At 33.0% G+C, this 20,675-nt stretch overlaps 1 protein-coding gene across 3 annotated transcripts; it reads left to right on the top strand.

Moving 5' to 3' along the window:
• Window positions 1-7,794: 7,794 nt before the first annotated feature.
• LOC105331521 (glucosidase 2 subunit beta) lies at window positions 7,795-20,458 on the top strand. 3 transcript variants are annotated; one of them, XM_011433748.4, is made up of 17 exons: window positions 7,795-7,958; window positions 10,617-10,739; window positions 11,964-12,059; window positions 12,160-12,217; window positions 12,360-12,477; window positions 12,610-12,673; window positions 12,778-12,843; window positions 13,004-13,088; window positions 13,173-13,251; window positions 14,563-14,736; window positions 15,089-15,166; window positions 16,802-16,885; window positions 18,180-18,243; window positions 18,591-18,660; window positions 19,313-19,477; window positions 19,784-19,871; window positions 20,014-20,458. In XM_011433748.4, exons 1-17 carry the CDS (start codon window positions 7,865-7,867, stop codon window positions 20,155-20,157), a joined length of 1,650 nt encoding a protein of 549 aa, XP_011432050.3. In that variant the 5' UTR covers window positions 7,795-7,864; the 3' UTR covers window positions 20,158-20,458. The 3 variants fall into 3 exon arrangements, with proteins under 3 accessions (XP_011432050.3, XP_011432051.3, XP_011432052.3); XM_011433749.4 differs by lacking the exon at window positions 16,802-16,885; XM_011433750.4 differs by lacking the exons at window positions 15,089-15,166; window positions 16,802-16,885.
• The last annotated feature ends 217 nt before the right edge of the window (window positions 20,459-20,675 follow it).

Below are 20,675 nucleotides of genomic sequence, written 5' to 3'. Positions count from 1 at the left end.
TTGAATGAGTTTACTACAAGTATTTTTAAGTCATAGTTTCGAGTGTGTTCATATATGCAGTGTTATAGAAACACAAAATATTCAAATGTGTACATGGCGCATTTTACAGAATTAAAATTTTGATTTGATTTGAACATATTTTATTGTGTAATTTCACAAGAGGATTGGAAACAAGTTCTTACAACTTACGTGTTCCTCTCCTAATGATAATACATACAACATACACAATTATCATTTTTGTGACATGTTACTCATAGTTATTAACTTTATAATAGTAATATTCATAAATATGCATTTACAAAGTATTTGCAAATATATAATATATAGTATTGACATACAGTATAAAATAGCATAAACAAGAAAAATTAGTTATTAAATTTTCCAGACTCTTTGATAAAGTTTTCAACTGCTGAAAAAATAAAGCAGTTTGTATTATAAGACAGACTGTCACTACCCCAAAGAAGCAAATGTGAATTAATCAAGATTGTTTCTTCACACCTATGAAAAAGTAGTTCAAAAAGATTGTTTCTAGCATTTACATAATTCTTGCACACAAAGAAAAAATGATAAACATCCTCCTTTTGACCTCAAATACAATTAGGTGATTCAATAATTTTTCTTCTGTACAGATCATAATTCAAAATACAACTGTGTCTCAAGTTGGTATGCAAAATATTGATAGTGCGTTTACCGAATGAAAAATATTTCGGAGGTTGAGGAATACTTTCTTGAATATGTTGAGAGACGTTGCTTCCCTAACTTCTAAATTGAGAGAATTCCATTTCCGAATAGTGTCGGATACAAAAGATTTTTTTATAAAGTTCTAATCTGCTGATTGGAACAGTATAACTTTCACTATTTCTTGTGTGATATTTTTAAACATTTTTGGTTACAGGAGTAATAATGTTGCTCAAGTACTCAGGTACTTGATTTGTATGAATTTTAAACATGGTTATTAATTTAGCCTTATTACGTCGACTGGCTAGAGGTTCACAGCCAGTTTCTGTGTAGAGAGATTCTGTAGATGATAAAATGGGTAAACCAGTAACAATCCTTGCAGCACTTAATTGAACTTTTTCTAATCTCTCCATGTCAAACATATTAATTACAACCATTCCATACTACAGAAGCATATTCAAGAACCGGTCTTATAAATGTGATATACATTTTTGATAAATTTGTTCTACCTAGAGTAAACTTTAGCTTTTTTTTAAAAGTCCAAATTTTTTATATGCACTATTTACTATATTATTAATATATTGAGACCAACTTAAGTCGTTAGAAAAAAGTAATCCAAGGTGTCTGTGGGTTGAAACATAGTCAAGTTGACACCCTTGAAAAAATAACCTTGGAAATTCTTCTACATGTTTCTTTGTGAACAAAAACAGCTTTTGTTTTGGACGGATTAAATTTCAATAACCAAAATTTTGATAAATGCTTTATAACATTCTATTAAAATACTAAAATAAAGACATATTAACTTCTCTGCAAAGTATACATTTGAATTAAAACAGGTTAGTTCGATATCGTGTTCCAATTCATTTATTTCCGAATCTTATAAAAATAAATACAGTTGCTTTGAATAACTCCGCCTAAAATTGGTCACGTGATTCTACTTTTGGATTATCAACAAAATGAATACTGAATATCATGAAGTCTAAACATTCAAAACTTGAAAATACACAATATTTTATATGAATAATTACTGGTCCATTAATCCATGGTTACCAGATACAGACTTGATAGATTTGGATATGCATAGAAAGGCGGCAAAAGGATGTGCTCTCAACTTGACACAAGAAAATGAATGCATTTTTTGTGTTCCTTATATTTCTCACTCAAAGCCAAGCTTTAATTGTGCACAGGTAAATAGTTTGTTTGCCTAAATCGCCTGAGAAAAAGATGGCAGTATATCAAAATGTAGAAAACTTTTTTTAAATTAAAATAAATTTTAAAGCAAGAGACGTGGGGTTTTTTAACCATAGGTGATAGTTTATGCCTGTATTAACCAATACGTATAACTATATTTCTTGGGATGTGTTTTTTTAAAACAATATCTTATCAAGCATCAGAATAAGTACATAAAAGATTAGATAACAGGCAGTGCTATAAACAGTACGAAAGCAGATTTTGCAAAAATGATGATTCCAGGTCATAATACGAATTGTTTGTTGGTCACCAAGCTTTAAATAAGTTATGGCACACACATCAATTAATTTCAAGTGCCAGTTCATTTCAAAAGCATGCGGCATAAAGCATTAAAATATGGCACACACATCAATTAATTTTGAGAGCCAGTTCATTCAAAAGCATGCGGATACTCTAAAACCTGGCTTGGTCTAGCCCAATTGGCCTGGCTCACTTTTGGTCTCAAAATTGGCCTGGCCCCAAATTTTGGAATGGTCTCAAAAGATGGTCTGGCCTCAAATTTGGTATCTACAAAAATGTTTGGCCTCAATTTTTTTTTATATTTCTTTACATACTTAATGATTTTTTTGATTTTTTATTGATTTATTTTCAATGCACATTAAACATCCCACTATGTGGCTTTAGTGTCTTATAGTGATAGTCTATTAAAAAAATAGTTACAATTGAAAATATACAAGTAGTACTTACAATGTATACTTATGACTAAAGGCATGTCAAGTAATTCATTCTAATAGATTTTTATTCAGACTGTTTTAAATTCCTAAGAACTTAAATTGTGATTTTGCCCTGCCATTGTGTAACCATGGCATATTGTTTTTGCAGTGTATTTAAATCAAACTGCTCTCAGGATCGGATAATATCAATGTAACTCTTCTTTTATCAACAACATTTCTGAGAAAAAAATCAAAGTACTGAAGTACTGAAAGCCGGCCTCTTTTGGTGTGTCTTTCTGCATATTGTGTAGTAAAGACTGAAAATCTCTCTCTCTCTCTCTCTCTCTCTCTCTCTCTCTCTCTCTCTCTCTCTCTCTCTCTCTCTCTCTCTCTCTCTCTCTCTCTCTTGCTTTTAATGTCGGCAAAGCATCAGAGAGCGACCAAATTTTGTAAGCGGCTATAAACAAAAAATAAGTCTGTCTAGTAGAAGTTAAAAAGTTCAACAGTTGCTGCCTTGAATTTTGCAACAAGCATTATATATTCAATCCCCGTTTCTTCATCGTGCAGCAAAGTAGTTCATGGAAATTCATGCGCATTGTATGTGTCCAAAATGCATAGTAATGTTTTAAAAACACGTTATTAATAAGAAAACTAAAAAAGAGAGACAATTCATTCGAAATTTTAAAAAAGAAACAAAATGCCAACACTTTTGACAAAACGTGGCTCTTTGGGTAACTATTTGGTATAGCGGAAGCTTTACCTGGACGCTGTTTGGTTTTTTGTTTATTTGTGCTATTTATAGTAACATTGGCGATTGGCCTGCCTATAGCCAGGACTCTGCTTTCAGCAGAGCCCGGCTAATAATGGAAGAAGCCAATATTTGTTTTATTCTTACCAACATCAGAGATCACAAAATGTTTTGCTATGTTCAAATTCTGACAATGACAATTCCCCATAGGAGAAAATAATCGTTTCCGATATATATTCATACAACACATGCATGAAACTCTACTTTAATCAGGAACTGATGATTATTTACCATCACTGAGTCAAGTTATCGAAGGATGCTATGTTGCAGTTGTTCACAAATGTCATTAATTAGATTAGACCGTGTGAAATGTTAAATGACAGGATAGGCAATGAATCTGACCCCTGTTTAGCAGATTAGCGACAGAAAATATTGAAATAGAATTTCTGCTGGAGAGGGAAATTTGGGCTTGATCAGTGTTGACAGGTAATGTAAACAAACAGGGCTCGAGCTGGGCTTCGCCATTTTCGCCAATGGCGATTTTTTTTCAAATGTGGCGAAAAGAAATTTGAATGTGGCGAAAATCCTTTTTTTGTAATAAAATGGTGTAAAATATCAGTGTTCAGTTTTCGTTTAAAATATACACCTGTTTATTCAGTCAGAGTGACCAGAAATCTCGTGTGGCTCCAGTGCACACAGAGCTCTGGCCAGATAATACCCTCAGGTAATATTTGGCTGCAAGATGTCGATAATTATGTAATCGGGCACGAGACGGTTGTATACACGGCTTGTGGTCAATTTTTAAAGCATTTAAGGTCTCACTCATTATACTGTTATCCTCTCCATATTAGTGTCAAATCGTAACCAGTGCACCGATCGCTAAATAATTGGTTATATAAATGCGTATAATATGTATACATCAATCGTATTCCCGACGATTGTTTTTGGATAACGTTGAAACTATTTTTAAAATTTTCTATAATTGGGTTGTGTTTGCTTTTCTCTCATGAAAATTCAAAACAATGCAGTCGGTCGTCATTGATATGGACATATCAATGCAGATAATTAATTTTCTTTGATGTCCAATGCGCTACGGTATAAATATGATAATCTTGCTTGACCAATTCAATTTATTCTCTCAAACCATTATCATACAATGGTACACCATGTCATGCAATGACTCTAGACCATGTCATGCAATGACTCAACAGTTCAGGTCTTAGACAAGTTGATTAGCTACCCTGGGTGTAATTTGTCTGTCTTTTTGCAGCATGCTCCTACTGAGCCAACCCTAGATAAGTCAGGTCTATTCACATTTGAGTTTCAAGGTCATACTGTTAGGGACAGTCAAAGGTCAGAGGCAGTTAGGGCATTTAGCTCTTTTATAGAGACAGTTAAGGCTAGTTTGCAGTCTAGGTTTTACAGATAGTGGAGATGCTAAGATGGGTTATGATATGTTATCTGAATAAAATATATCAAACAATTTATCTTTGAATTCAATCATTTAGAAATAAGTGTTGGTTTATAGTAGATGTTTTACTGGATATTAAGGGATAAATATAACATTCAGTAATATAAGTGTTGAATTTGAAGTATTAGTTAATGACTATCTTGCGCTGCGTAACGACGCGCAAAAGTGGCGAAAGGGAAATTTGGTCCAGTGGGAGCCCTGTAAACAAACTGCAAATTTTAAAGTGCAGTACACAATGATAAAAATTAAATGCTATGTACCAGTTTACAAATGTTTTGGATATCAATCAGGCCAGTCTCTTAAATTGATGTTTAACTTTTAAATGGAGGATGGGGGTGATGGTTCTTAGTTTTAAAGTTATTTGCTTTGGTATTGTTATTTCTGTGTGTTAAGACATGGATTAAATAAATTAAACGTGAACAGTCGGTCACTTGTCATATATATTAAAAAAATATATGATTATTGCTTTAACAATACAAAAGCATGGAATTTTTAATTTCTATAAGAAATTTCAAATAAAAATTCAATCTAAATCTAGGAAAATGCAAATAAGAGAAATTTTAATATTTGGGGCCAAAAATTTTTGAAGAGGCCAAATTAGGGGCTAGGCCAAAATTTGAGGCCAGGCCAAAATTTGGGGCCATGCCAATTTTGAGGCCAAAAGTGGGGCCAGGCCAGGCCAATGGAGCCAGGCCAGGTTTTTGAGTATGCCAAAGCATGCCTGATGAAACGATATCTAGAAAAAGTGAAACCAGTTCCTCTTTTTTATTGAAATAACTTAATTCTGTTTTCCATTAATGTTACAAACAATCTTCTTTCAATAAAAATACGTGACATTCAAAATCTTAAGAGAAGCTTAAAACTTCTCCGTAAATTCGGAATTATTGTTCGGAACACAGGTGCTTGTTGACTGGACCGTGCACTACCCCGCAGTTAATTATCGTTAACAACCCCTTATATATGTATCCAGTCGAAAAATAACAGAAATATCACGACTCTGTGGCATTTTATATTCACTATCGTTTCTCTGTTTTTAAATATAGGGGAAACGAGTTAACGATAATTAATAAAAGAAATAAAAAAAAATAGAAAAGAGTGGGGGGGGGGGGGGGGAGTAGTGCACGGTCCAGTCCACAAGCATCTGTGGTTCGGAAGGAAGTTGCCATAACTGTATTTACTTGTCAACAACAGGCACGTAGCATCAGGGGGGGCAGGGGGGGTGGCACTTTTTCTCGCAGCAAGTAGTTTTTTTTTAAATTTACATATAAAAAAATGAATTATCATGGAGTTGCCCCCCCCCCCCCTCCACTTTTGTGTGAGCAGGTAAAAAATTGATATGAAAATAAGGAAATTAGTATTGACATTGAAGTTATATACTACGCCCCCTATTGTTATATAGCTGTTTGAATACAAATACAACACAAATTACTTGACTGAAATTAAAAGCATTCAATTATTCATTTTATTCAGGTGGCTCTATACACCACTTATTGATGACGCAATACGCAAAAAAGTAAATCTCATGTAATTCCGGTACTGGCTGATTTCAACTGAGGCGAATTGTATGGGGACCGCTCTTTTGACAAAAAATGTTAAATGAATAGATTCAACTTGAAAATTTGAAATTTTGAAAATTCATTTTTTACATGTAATGTAGTATGGGGCACCTTTATATTGTATCGTATTATTTATTGAAATAAACAATAATACAAGTTTAGCTTTTTTTAAAAAGCTTACCGTCTTTAGAACAAACCCTAAACAGCAATTAGTAATCAAAGACAGTTTAATTCTTTTTATATAAATGTCACCTTCCTCTACATAGCATGGCGAGTGAAACATTTTATGTCATGTGTCGTTTAAGCCTTCGTGTCTAAAATTGAGAACTGCGTACCCGAGCTTGTAAGTTGTGATCGACTATAGGGTATAAGAGATCTTAGGTAGGGTCGTAGACTCGTATTATTTTTATAAAATCAAAGTTATCCCACTGCATTTATTTATCTAAGGTGCAAATAACTTTACCGATCCAAGGAAGACGGTAATCAGAGACGTATACGTCCCTAGTAATATCAAGTATAATTTTATAGATAGTTTCTTTTTACTGTATCTTTCAGCGTAGCGCAGTGGGTGGAAGGGTTGACTACGGACCTGTAAATCATGAGTTCGAATTCCACTGAGGATTTAAATTTTTTTACCTTTCCAAAGTTTTCTTACACGTTTATTGTGACAGAAAATTTTAAACCGGTGAATGTATTTCAATTATAATGTACTTTAATCCACATTAATATCGACAGATTTTCGATACAACCTTAAGGGGATGGGAGGGTGGCTTTGAATTTCTCTCAGGCTGGGATACATGAAATCCTACGAGTTAATTTTCCCCTGTATTTATTTGACTTAGTTTTGCATTAAGCGAATACATTTACTTATATACACCTTTAATGAAATATTTATGTATTTATCATCCCAACACATTATTTAGGGAATTTTCTTCAACTCATAAATTGAAAAGTCCCCAAGGTGTTTGGGTCTTGGGATTTAGGAACGATAGCTCTTACCTGAGGAACCATTTTCTTTTAACATCAAGCAGCTTTTTCAGATGATTTGTCAACAGAGTAAGAATTAAGATATGAAAAACTATGATTTAGGGAAATACTTAAAAAATGCAATAATAAAATTGTTTAATGTTATAAAATATTATATTTTTATGTATGTGTCTGAAGGACAAATCCATCATATGACAAGAAACTTTCTTTCAATTTGATGATAGTTAACACGTTAACTTTTTAAAATTTATTTTAAAAATCACGAAAAAACATTAAAAAATTCTTTAAAAATACCTTTAGTATCCATATCACCATTTTTATATTTGATAAGTATATTTTTTGTCGTCTTCTATTGAAAATTGGAATAAATGTGCGTGTAGAGCCACCTTAAAACAAACGTTTTTATGTCGTGATATCGAATCGCACAAAGAACGAATTATCAAATTTGTGTCAACCAATCGGAAGTCTCCACCTCTGCCAAGCAGTCTTCTTTCCATCTTTGCTGCAAAATTATACAAAGATGGGCGGTTATATGTATTGTATATACTTTTTACTGATAGTAGGAGTAAAAGTCAGTGCTGAAATTGGAAGACCAAGAGGTGTTTCAATATCAAGTGAGTTAAATCAATAAAAATAGTTGTCTTGGGGGGGGGGGGGGGGGGGGGTAACCGGTGTGTTCGAATTTCCTCAAAACATTTAGTTTAAATTTGATTTTAATATATAATAGATTATAAAGGTAATAAAAAGACATATAATTGTAACTGTAACTGTTACACAGAAATAACTTTAGTACTGAAACAAAGACAGCTGATAGATAATAAGAGTTCCCGGGGAGGGGGATACAGCTGCCTCCGATCCGACAAGTGCAAGTGCTATGCCATGATAGTCTGTCCCAAGATATTTATGCAGCACATTTGGACGATTTTTATTAAAAATACAAATACCTGTAAAAGAAGTGCAATTGAAATAATTGAAAGGGATATTTTCCAAGATAATTTCATTGAGACATTAACATCTTTCACTCGGAAAAATTTACAGGAACGAAAACAGATTCCTTAAGGAGATTTATATCCCCGAGTACCCAAACTCCGTCACCATAAGCAGAAAACATTCTATTTGTTTCTCTGCAAATTATATTTTGCGGTTTTTTCATTTGCAATCACTAAATATAACCTGAAACGTTATAATTTATAAAATTATTAACAAAAATATTTTTATTTTTATTCAAATAAGCCCTCTGAATACGACGTTTATCACACGTGCTATAATAACTTATGAACCTAACTCAGTCACCCACATGATCTATGATACGCCAGGGAATGAAGACACATTAACAATTTATTTTAAACTCAACTTGTACATGTATCTAGGCCAAGTTATAATAAGTAAAATTGGTGTATACAATTTAAATTGTATATCATTTCATCAAAGTGAAATGATCGCCAGAATAAAAAAAATGGGCCCTTGTAACAAAAATCACAATGACCTTTTCAGAATGTATGGATGCCGTTTGATTTCTGTCCTTACATATTTCAAATATATCATATCAATAATGAGTATATTAATGATTATATTTTTTATTTATTACATTTTTGATAAATGTAGCATATTCTAAATACCGACATACCGTATATATCTGTAACCCTGTATAAGGCAAAAATTACGGCATGAGCGATTTGACGTTATCATCAAGTGTAGTGCATAAATGATATTGCGGACTGAAAAAATGTATTAATAACCTTAATAAAAAATAAATTACATGTGAAATGTTTCATCTTGACCTCTCTTAAAATGACTGACCACGGTAAATAATTAAATAGACCCCGCGTGTCAGAAATATCGTTATTTTAGTGCACCCTTGAAAAGGTGTTAGCCGATTTCACGCAATTATTGTTGCATAAAATGAACAGGGTGTAATTTTGTTATGTTTGAACACACTCTTAAATTTAACCGTTGTAAATTGTTGACATTTGATTGAAGAATTTTGACATGCAAAAAATGACGTCATAATCGCACTTGATTTCAAACGGCGAGGAGTTTCCCGAAAGTGACAGAGTTAGGGTAGTGACGGAGTTAGGGGGCTATGCGATAATGGGGAATGTTTACATCTTTTCTCCATTCGGTATACACTCGGAATACATTGGGCAATTTTTCAACGTTATCATCCGGGCTTGCTGCAATACAAAATCTCCATAGACATCACATTTTTTAGCATTGTATTGAAACCTGATAAGCTAACAGGGGCGTTTTGACTGAGAAATCTTGGAAATTTTTCATACTTTGAATAAACATCGTTTGAATCCTGAGGTATTTATGATTATCAAGCAATTAAGCCAAATATATTAAGCCAGGATATCTTGGGACAGAGTATAAATACAGATTGGACTAGTGTTGAACATGTTAGGGGAGATGGAACATACGTCCTTCCTCTCTCCGTTTTATCTGATGCCACCAATGAAGATATATAATCCATGTTATTGGTCTAGCTGCAATAATGTAGCCCTCTCCTTTTTTTTGGGGGGGGGGGGGGAGAGAGCTACAACTCTATAGGGTCTCCATGATGGTGCAAGTGCGAGAGTGATTCCCTCTATATTTTGGATGAAATCGTACATAAATAACATTCATTTCTGGAGCGGATCTTGATCTGAATATAGGAATTCACCCATTTTAAACTTAAACAATGCAGTAAATATGAATTTTCCAATTTACACCCTTTTCTTCAATTATGTGCTAGTGATAGAACAAGGTAAAAACTGCTTATTTACGCTGATAATCACGTTAACTCCAAGCATAAATCCCTTACAATCATGCAAGGCTTCTGACTGGTAAACATGCTGGTGTTTTATCTGGTTTTGTTTTACATATGGTTAGTTTGTTAAACCTGAGTGAATTAAAAAATCATTTTATCTAAAAGAAGTCTAACATAAAAACAATCTTTTCAAATGGAAGTCAGTCGCATTAAAAGATAATTTTGCACCATTACAGAGATCCTATGGAATTGTTGCCCTCTTCAGAAAATGTTAGATAAAAAAAATTGGAAAGGGGACATAATTGCAGCTAGTGATTGATCATGCATAGTTTTACTGTGGGTTTTACCAAAATTAATTGACATATTTTATCATTACAAAAGTTTAAAACTGTTAAATTGAATGAAAATCAGAAATTTTCTGTTTTGTTAAAAAATATCCAGTGATTGCAATAATTGCACAATACTGAAATCATGCTTATCAATATGTTAAAATAAACATGTTTTACCAACAATTATTTTTCAGTGGCTTCTAAATATGAACCAAATGACCAGAAGATATTTCGGTGTCTTGATGGGTCAGGAACAATTCCATATGAACACTTAAATGACGATTATTGTGACTGTGCTGATGGATCAGATGAACCAGGTATGTCATAGCAAGAAATCTACTAAATGTAGTACAATTTGAATTTTTGCTTAATATTTTGAGTTGTTTTGTTCTTTTTGAAATACGTAGACAGATTTTTCATATTGTATGAAGATGCTTGCCAAAAATCTTAAATTTTTTTTACTGATGTACTGTAAATGAAAAAAAATTGTGTGTAGATTAACTCTCCTTAAATATTGAAAAAGTTTATTATATATACACAGAGGTTTTGAGGTTTGACTCTAATATTGGTCAGTTAGTCCAAGGCCAGTAAATTTTGTTTTGGGACCAGTTTAATACCATTTATATGTAGACTGGTATCAAGTTCAAAATGAGAACCTTTCGATTCCTTTCCTATATTATATATATCCTTATGAAGTTCAGAAGTTGACTGATCTTTGATTAAACAATCTAAGGCAGGTAGCTATATCTGCACTTAAAACTCAGGAAATTGGATATTATTAACCTAGCTAATACCAGTAACCTGTATAATTAACAAAAAACATCATACATATTAACCAAATGCAAACAAGGTACCGGTACATCATATGCATGGAAATTTCAGAAAGAATTATGTAATAAATAGTTTTTTCCCTGATGTTGAAAAGCGAAATATATTTTAGTGTTTACAGTTTTATTGCAATTGAGTTACAATAGCATTATAAGATTGTGTCCATTTTCTCATTGTCTTCTTAATGTTCCTACAAACCAAACCAAGATTATGATAGATAGTTTTTTTTAATAAACTCATGTGCTATTAAATTTAAGGTTAATGAAATTGTAAACAGTAAAAATGGTTGGAAATGTGAAGAAGTTAGATGTGCAAATAGGGGCTTGCAAAAACAAGAGTTTTATGAGTGGTGAATGCAGCTCATGCACACTGTTAGCCTCACATAAGAGAAGATAACTCTAGTGTGCTTAGATCTTACAATGTACAAAACAACTGTTTTATCCTAGATAACAGTATGAGTGGATGGACTATACAAGTTTGCCATTATTGTTTCATTTATTAGATGCACATTAATATTTTTTACATGAAAATTTTAGGCAGGATCATTACTTTTTTTATTTATATATTTATTTTTGATTTGATAATTTTGACTTTTTATCATTTTAAATTACATGTATTAGATACTTATGGGTAAGCATGCAACTCAGCTCAAGAAAAAATAATGATATCATTTGTACTACTCATTTATATTTAAATATCTTTAAAATCAACAGGAACCTCAGCTTGTACAAATGGAAAGTTCCACTGCACAAATGCTGGGTACACTCCCAAAAATATACAGTCCTCAAGAGTGAATGATGGAGTGTGTGGTAAGTATTGATTATACAGCAGTTATTAGTGTATCTAATAAAGCCTTTAATACACAGAGGTGGCAAGAGACTTTTCATATTTGTCTTTTTCTATTTTCAGACTGCTGTGATGGATCAGATGAGTATGAAGGAAAAATTGAATGTGTCAACAATTGCAAGTAATGAACTTTTCTGGATAATAATTGTTGTTTTGGTGTTGTTTATGTTTTTTCTTAAAGAATGACAAACACTTACAAAACAGAAAGATAGAACATAAAATTGATTAAGTTACATTCCATTTTCTTTACTAATGTTTGATAGGGAGCTTGGAAAGAAAATGAGGGAAGAACAAGATGAGAAAAGAAGATTACAAGAGGAGGGGTTCAAAAAGAGGGAAGGATTCATTGCTGAGGCTAATAATATGATGGAGGGCAAAAAGGTACCATATTGTAATCATTGTTTGAAGATCATTCTCTCTATTATAAAACTTATGAATGCAGTGTGTTAATACTTTGATCATTCAAAGCACTAACCTTATTCAGCCAATCAATCTGGTGATTTTTTATTGCAGTTAAAAATACAAGAACTTGAAAAGGAAAAAACAGAACTTCAAGATAAACTGAAAGAGCTTGAAGGTATGTGTGTTGTAGGAACACTAATTTGTCTCTCTTTTTTATTGAATGTTTTTGACCTTTTATAACATAAATGCCTTAATACACGTACTTCTCATTCATTACAGCCAAAAAGGCAGAGGCCGAGGGTCCTGAAAAGGAGGCCAAAGACAAACATGAACAGGCCTGGAAAGGTAGGCCAGTCTACTGAATAAAGGGAAGAAACATGTGCACAAATTCATACATACAGATTCAAAGTTTTCAATAACATGGATACATATTCACAAATTAAAAAATAATTGTGCATGTATCTATTTGCAAGTTAGCAATTTCTGTGCCTCTTTTTATTGCCAGAACAAAAGGAGGTTAGAGACAAGGAGAGAAGTGCAATCAAGGCCAGGGAAGCTTTTGATGAACTAGATCTAAACAAGGATGGATTGTAAGTTCAGAACTGAGTGTGTGACATACTTACATGTGGAAGTGTCTGTGTAAAGGTTAACCTCGACATCTGTCTTTCTTATAGTGTCGATGTCCTTGAGATCATTCCCCACATGGAGTTCGACATTGATTCTAATGGAGTTGTGAGTGAAGAGGAGGCCAAGGTAGATCACAGCTCAATCAATTATATATCTAAATCAGATTACGATTTTATCCTTTACACTATTTTTTATTTGTCTTCAACTATTAATTTAAGGTATTGTGCCCTACATGTATGAACCACATTGATTTTTATAAAAACAATACCAAGTAGGGTTTGAAACCTCACATGCTGTATAGTGGGTATGATTTTTAATTTGCATGACAAATCAAGACACATTGGTAGTACTTTGATTCTTTATTGCCAATAAGATTATTTCAAATTTTTGATTATAAGAAATCAATTTTTATTTGCAAGTTTTAAGAAGTTTGATGCATACTTTCCATTAACAGAAAGTAGTACCTACATTTCATTGATTTTTGGGAGTTGATTTTAATCAACTCTCCTAGGCAGTTACTCTGGCAAACCGAAACTGAAACAGTGTTTGGACCTAAGCACAAATCATCACCGCTGACAAGAGTTAGTTCTTGAAAATAATCGATAAATTCGATGGAATGTACGCTGAAGCATTTTTTTTAAAGAAATAGTCAGATTTTAAATAGTACGAACAATTTAGAAGTTTTTTGCAGTCGTATGTATCCCTACGCCAGAGTTCAATATAGTCTCCTTCAACCATCGGCTGTCTCCGTAAATCTCCGACAAGCAGAGAGTCAGTCTATATTTAGAGGTCGCATCATCAAGCTATCATGTGACCTGGTATCTCTTACTTGTCGGAGATTTACAGAGACAGCCGAGCATCTGGTTGAACGAGACTAGAGTTCATTATTGGTTGGATCCATACACTTTTTGAAATATTTCGAATACCGATACATAGTTTGATGAAATCAATTCTATTTTTCAATATAACTTAATATGATTCATAAGAGGTTTTCTCGAAATTCTTGTCATAAATGTCCGAGAATCCATATTATAAAAATGTGCGTAATTCAAATAGAGATTATAAACTACTGTGGAATCATTAATTTTCGTGGGGGCCAATTTTCGTGGATTGCTGAAATTTTATAGGTTCGTGGGGACGTAATTTCGTGTATTATCTTATACCTACAAAATGAAATATGACTTTATAACCCTAATATATTATTCGTGGAGGATGTTAATTCGTGGATGAGAGGTACCCATGAAGTCCACGAAAATTGAGCCACCACGAAATCTAATGATTCCACAGTAATTGCCAAGCAAAATAACATATCGTTGATTTTAAGATAAATAATAATCGATAAAATCAACTCCTGTCAGTACTTCAGTACTTTGATTAATGTTTAGCACTTAGGAGCACTTTTGGAGACAATTATCATTTTATCATTTTTTGTTGTAGGAACATTTAGAAGACAATGAGAAAGTTGACTATGATGAGTTTAGTTCAAGAATCTGGGGAAACATTCAGAGTATCTACAAGAAACTTGTACCAGATGATCAAAAGGAAGTCCCTCCACCCCCTGTGGAGCCCCAGGGTGAAACAGGTGTACCAGTCCCAAATGAAGAACCACAGGTAAGCTTGCATGCAATCCCAGGCTTAAATCATGTGATGCATGATCCCCACTAACTGACTTGGATTGATTTCTATATTCAAGCCTCTTTTTCATGAAAAATGTCACATGACATTTTATCATGAAAATTCTTTCTCCTTTCTTCTCCCCATGAGAAACTTAAAAACAAAAAACCTTCACATTTCTAAAAGAAACACAAAAAACATTCTCATCTTTTCTGAAAGATCATTGGTTTGTATGTGGGGTTCATTGTGTGAATGTAGTGTATCCCATGCTGGCCCCAATTGCCAGTGTCCATGTTGTATGCACTGTAGTAGGCTAGGCCTGGTAGTGATATGTCTCCGCCTCTTTTAGGCCACACCCCATATCACACCCATTCCTGATGAGGGTGATGATTACGATGATGAGGATGATGAAGATGAGGATGATGAGGTAAGTATTAGATGTTGTCATCACTTTTCTGAGGCTGTGATTTTGGTGCTTGCTTTTACTAGGGTGTGGAAGACATGACCACATTTTGATGTACATAAGGAAATTTTGTTTACCTTGTAAGGACAACACTAGTTGCTTAGTATTCCTACACATATGAATTTTTTCTGAGGAGAATACTTGTCAGAGAAGAGGCTCATGACACACTTTTCTCTCCTGAGCAACAATTGAATCATACTTATATAAAACTATAAACTTTTTGAGGTTATTCAATAAAAGCTCACTAGAGCATTCAGTTCAGGTGAGCTGAGAAACTTTCTGGGTTCTAGATAAAGAAAATCTAGAAATGTGTGTATGATTTGTGTTTAAATCCATCCATACATATACTCTGCATTGCTTGAACATTGAACCTATGTTATTCTGTATCAAAGACTGCTTGTCTATTTTTATTTTTTGGTTTTGAACCTATGTAATTCTGTATAAAAGGTTGCTTGTCTTGTGTTTTGTTTTGTTCAAAGCATTAACTTCAATTTTTAGCGATCGAAACAAATAAATAAAAAAAATAAGATACATGTTTTAATATACGTACTTCTAACCATTTAAATCCAAACATAAACACAGGTTTATTCCCTTTTCTTTGTGGATTTATTGGTGCTGACTGCATCAGTGGGTGAAGTATACTCCAACAGTTAGCAGGAAATTATCAGTATGTTGGAGGTTGAAGTCAAAGAGTCAGACTCGATGTTTTATGTCCTGACATGCTAGGGTTGAGACCTCTTTCAGTATTAATACATGAACTAAAACAATTAAATGTCTTTAAAGGTGGTGGTTTCTGGGTACATATTAGAATATCCATCAACCACATTTTGAAACTGGATGTCTCACATAAACTTGCAATTGATTTTGTTACTAAAACTTTATAGCAAAAAAATCACCATATCATGATAACAAATATAAAGTATATTAGTGACAACAAATTTTGAAATAGTGATAAATGAAGAAGTTGCAGGTTTTGTTAAGTACAGTTGTACTAAGATATTCTGCACTTTATTTTCCATAGCAATTCTGTGCTTTGGAGCCTTTAGAAGTATTTGATTTAACATAATCATATTTTAGCACCGATTTTGCTGATTCTTGTGTGATTGTTGAAGATTAAGATAATTTATGATTTTAAGATAAAAAGGTAAGCAAAGATGAGCTTTTTCAATATAAAACAAGTACTGCAATTAAATGAAGCTGACTTTTAAATATTTTGATGAAAAAAACCCATAGAGATTTCTCTTGGTTTCATGGCTGTACAAAAAATTTAAACTGCTGTTTTGAAATAAAATAACTATGAAGTATGTAGAAAGTTGGATAGATGACAGCACGTTAGATGCACTATGGTAATACCTGGGTTTTTATTTTTTATTTTGGCCATCTTGCTTCAGTTTTTATCTTTTGTTGCTCTGTTCATCCAAATTTGTTTCAGTAGTAACGAAGTAAAACCAATGTAATGTAAAGAAATAGAAATTTACTCTCAGAGAAAAGACTGTGGTTTTCTCAAACTATTTTTGCCACATCCAGGGTTTGTAGCTTTATCTTGTCTTTATCATCCTTTTCTACTCTTTAATACCTTTCACTTCTCTCACTCTCAAGAAGTCTAAACTGGAATCTGCAACCAGTTCTGAAACTCAGGAACTACTGCCCACCAGCGAGGACCTGTTTCCTCCCGAGGTCCAGGTAGATCAGTGTTAGAGAATTCCCACGGTGGAGCTGACTGCATGCCTTTCTGTCACTCTGTGTACTGTGTGTACCGATGTAACTTGTTATTCTTATCGTGCTTGTTTCAGCCTCACTGTCATATGTCAACCGACATGTTTCGATGGGTGCATGAAGGATTAATATTGTGGCTTTACTGGATATAAGTGCATGTCTGTTGATGAACAATTTTGTAATGAAAGTGATGCTTTAGCTATGCATTATTGAAAGTGCTTTAGTGTGTTTTCTCTGACATGATGCATGTTTTTTACTTGATTGCATGCAAGTAACATATTTTGGTCCAAGAACTTGAATCAATCATGGTGGCAGAAGTAGATAAATGCATTGATGCTAAAACAAAGTGTATGTTAACATGCAGAAAAGATGTGAAACATGAAAAGTATGTCTGAGTGAAATTGAAAGACTAAGGAAAATGTCTCATTTAGAAATTTTACACTATCATTTCAAACAAATATCAGTGTTGTCAGAAAGTTTTATTTCAAAATTAAATTTTTTAAAATTGTTTACTGTAATCTTTAATCTACTAGATTTCAAAGTGTTGTTGTATGAACTTTATATTACACTATCATAGAATTCAGGCTTTTTACAAAGTCATTGCATTTTTGCCAACTCAAGATTAATGTAAATGTATGAAAAGAACGTTTGTTTAAATTTTTGAAAGAAATTGGAGGGTCAAACCCAAATTCCTCAATTATGATACATTGATGATCTATGAAATGCCACTGAACTAAGGTCATTGTTAGTTACCAACAGGTAATAGAAACACTGCACAACTACAATGTATTTGATATACACAATGATAAGAGTTATCAATCATTGCTGAGAAGTGGACACCATTAAATCCTTGTTCTTCAATATTTCAAGGGGCAACAATACATACATTTAGCAATATGTTTGGCTTTATGCATAGGTTATTAAGAATTACTTATCATTTACTGAAAAGGAACAGTTATATATTCAATTTTTATCAATCTAAGAATAAAATTTGCCTAGCAAAGATAGAATTTCACAAATATATTCTGATTAGGATTTAAAGATCATGAAGGATTAAAACTTGTAACATAATTTGCTACATGTATATACCTAATATGGTATTCAGTAAACATAAAATATACAATAAAAAACATCAATGTAATCTCTACTGTTCAAATCAGATGACTCCAAAGTACACGTTACTGACATTTAATGATAGTGATATAGCGTTATTGTAATGTCAATTGATAAATAATGTTATTGAGGATATTTATCTTTATAGGAAGATGCAGTGGATGAGGATAAAATGCCTGAGTATGATGAGGAGACCAAAGCTCTTATTGCAGGTATAGAGTGTCAATCAATGCCTTTTATTCATCAAATTAATTTCAATTCCAATCATTTTATAACATACATGCACCAGTCATTAAAATAAATAGAATGTTGCATCATATGCAACTTAATGTATGAAACATTTGATTTATTGTTGCATTACTTTATTGACTTAAAAATCCCACCAGCATTCAATTGCTTAATGTTTTCATCGCAATAATTCTGTAAAAGAACTTTGCTAATTGTTCATAAGTGCAGTTTTCAAAGAACCATTAAATAGATGAGCGGATTACTGTCGACACTAATGCACCAGTTTAATTGTGTTGTATCGTTTAATGAGGATATTTCTTTTGGTTATTAGCTGCTGATGAAGCGAGAAAAAACCACGAGGAAGCGGATAAACGCTCACGAGATATTGACGGGGAGATTACGTAAGTCTTGTTTAATGTCAGATCAAACCAAATCAAACAAGCTGATCTTTTCTCTGCATTTCATCGTTTGGGTATTGATTAGAAGCAGGAAGAAAGGACTGTGGTTTTGTTCTTCAAAGTAAGAGTTGTACAAAGTGTGCACACCATGGTTTGTAATTACTTTAATTGTATGGCTAGACTGACAACACAACTGATGTTTTGGGAGTTGTGTGATCTCTAGGTATTACATTATCACTAAGTCTGCTTTTTACTGGGATAGAAAAGAGGTAGGGTAGGGGGATATCTGTCAACTGCACGAAGCCAAACTTTAATGTCGGAGTGAAGATCTGTATTTATTCCCTCGTGTCTGATTAACGGTGTAAATGGTGTCAGTCAACTTGCATTTGTGTGATTAACTCTCACCATCAGGAGAGTTGGGGGACACAAATACAGTTGCCTCAAGAATTAAGCACTACTTGATGGAAACTGTTTGGAACTTGTGGTGAAATTCTACTGTAATATTGGTTAATGTTGGGAAAAAGAGGCTTTCTATTTGTTGTTTTAATTGAAAGGATTTTAGATAGTTTCAATGCTCTTCAATATTATGTAGCCATGTTATTTATTCATGTTTTAACTTTCAAAGTTCTATAAATTCATAATTTTTTTTCTCCAGAACACTGACCTCATATTTAAACACAGATTATGGAAAAGACAAAGAATATGCAATATTGCGAGACAACTGTTATGAATATACCGACCGGGAATATACATACAAGTTGTGCCCTTTCGCTACTGCCTCCCAAAGACCAAAGGCTGGAGGTCACGAAACCAACTTAGGGTATTTTTGGATTTTATTGTTTTAAGGGGGCTGAATGGTTGTGGCAAGTTTTAGACTATATTGATCTCTTTGATCAAAAGAGTTCTGTATAAAGATATAGGAAATTAACCGGTACTCAAATTCTAAAGCTTAAATATTACAATAGGAATTTCTCTTTTCTGAATAATAGTGTATGGATGAAAATAAATTATCTCAAATGTTATAGTAGATCTGATGGGAGGACCATCCTTAAACGCATTGATTCTGTACATGTTTGATTTATCACCATGATCTTAAGTCGATTTAACCTTGTGTATTCATTGACAGGCGTTGGGGCAGATGGGAGAATGATTACAAGGTTCAAGTTTACGACCACGGACAAAACTGCTGGAACGGTCCAGACCGATCAGTCAAGGTACCCTGCTTTGTATTCATCTTATTAACATGGACATAACATTTACAATCTTTGGAAAGTTAGAATGCGTAACATGCTTGAAAAGATGAACTTCTTTAGAGAAAGTATCGGTTTGTCAAATGGTTTGTGCTGTATCTTTAAGGTCCATTTAACCTGTGGTCCGGAACACCAACTGACCAATGCTTATGAGCCAAGCCGCTGTGAATATGCATTTGACTTTATCACACCTTGTGCCTGTAATCAGCCTCCTCAACCACAAGATAAAGACCCACACGATGAGTTGTAGAGAATAGATAAGAGAAACATCCACATGAAGAGTTGATATTACTATACACAACAGAAAGAGAGATTTTGTAAATGCAAAAAACACTAGATATTTTTTTTTATTTTTGAGTGTTAACACAAGTGAAAATCATGCATTATTCTAAATTTTGTTATTTGTTAATTACTCTCATACTTATATTAAATTTTTTTTCCAATTTCCAATTATGCTGTATGGAATCTAAAGTGAAAAATTTTTGTTTGTTGTAAAAATGCATGTAAAAATCACTACATTGTATTATTAAAATGTGATATGATTTATTCAATTGAGTTGAATTTTTTTTCTGCAATTTTTGGTCCTATTAAGCTTTTTACAGGATGTAATGCTTATCAATTTCAGGTCTAAGGTTCACATTCAAACTTTTTTGATTTTATTAAATATTTTGTCTCTGCCCAAATCAACATATGTACTTAATAGCACTATATTGTCTCCAAGTCCCATAAAAGTATTGATTATCTATAAAATAAATTATGATTACCTAT

The sequence above is a fragment of the Magallana gigas genome, chromosome 7 (assembly GCF_963853765.1).
Source record: "Magallana gigas chromosome 7, xbMagGiga1.1, whole genome shotgun sequence".
Classification (NCBI taxonomy): Eukaryota; Metazoa; Mollusca; class Bivalvia; order Ostreida; family Ostreidae; genus Magallana; species Magallana gigas.
This window is presented reverse-complemented; position numbering and strand designations above follow the sequence as displayed.

Excerpts from the sequence above, each read along its gene's own strand:
- LOC105331521 (XM_011433748.4), top strand. The coding sequence starts at position 7,865 with ATGGGCGGTTATATGTATTGTATATACTTTTTACTGATAGTAGGAGTA. Across the intron at positions 12,060-12,159 it reads AGTGAATGATGGAGTGTGTG|ACTGCTGTGATGGATCAGAT; the intron begins GTAAGTATTGAT and ends TTCTATTTTCAG. Across the intron at positions 15,167-16,801 it reads ATGAAGATGAGGATGATGAG|AAGTCTAAACTGGAATCTGC; the intron begins GTAAGTATTAGA and ends CTCACTCTCAAG.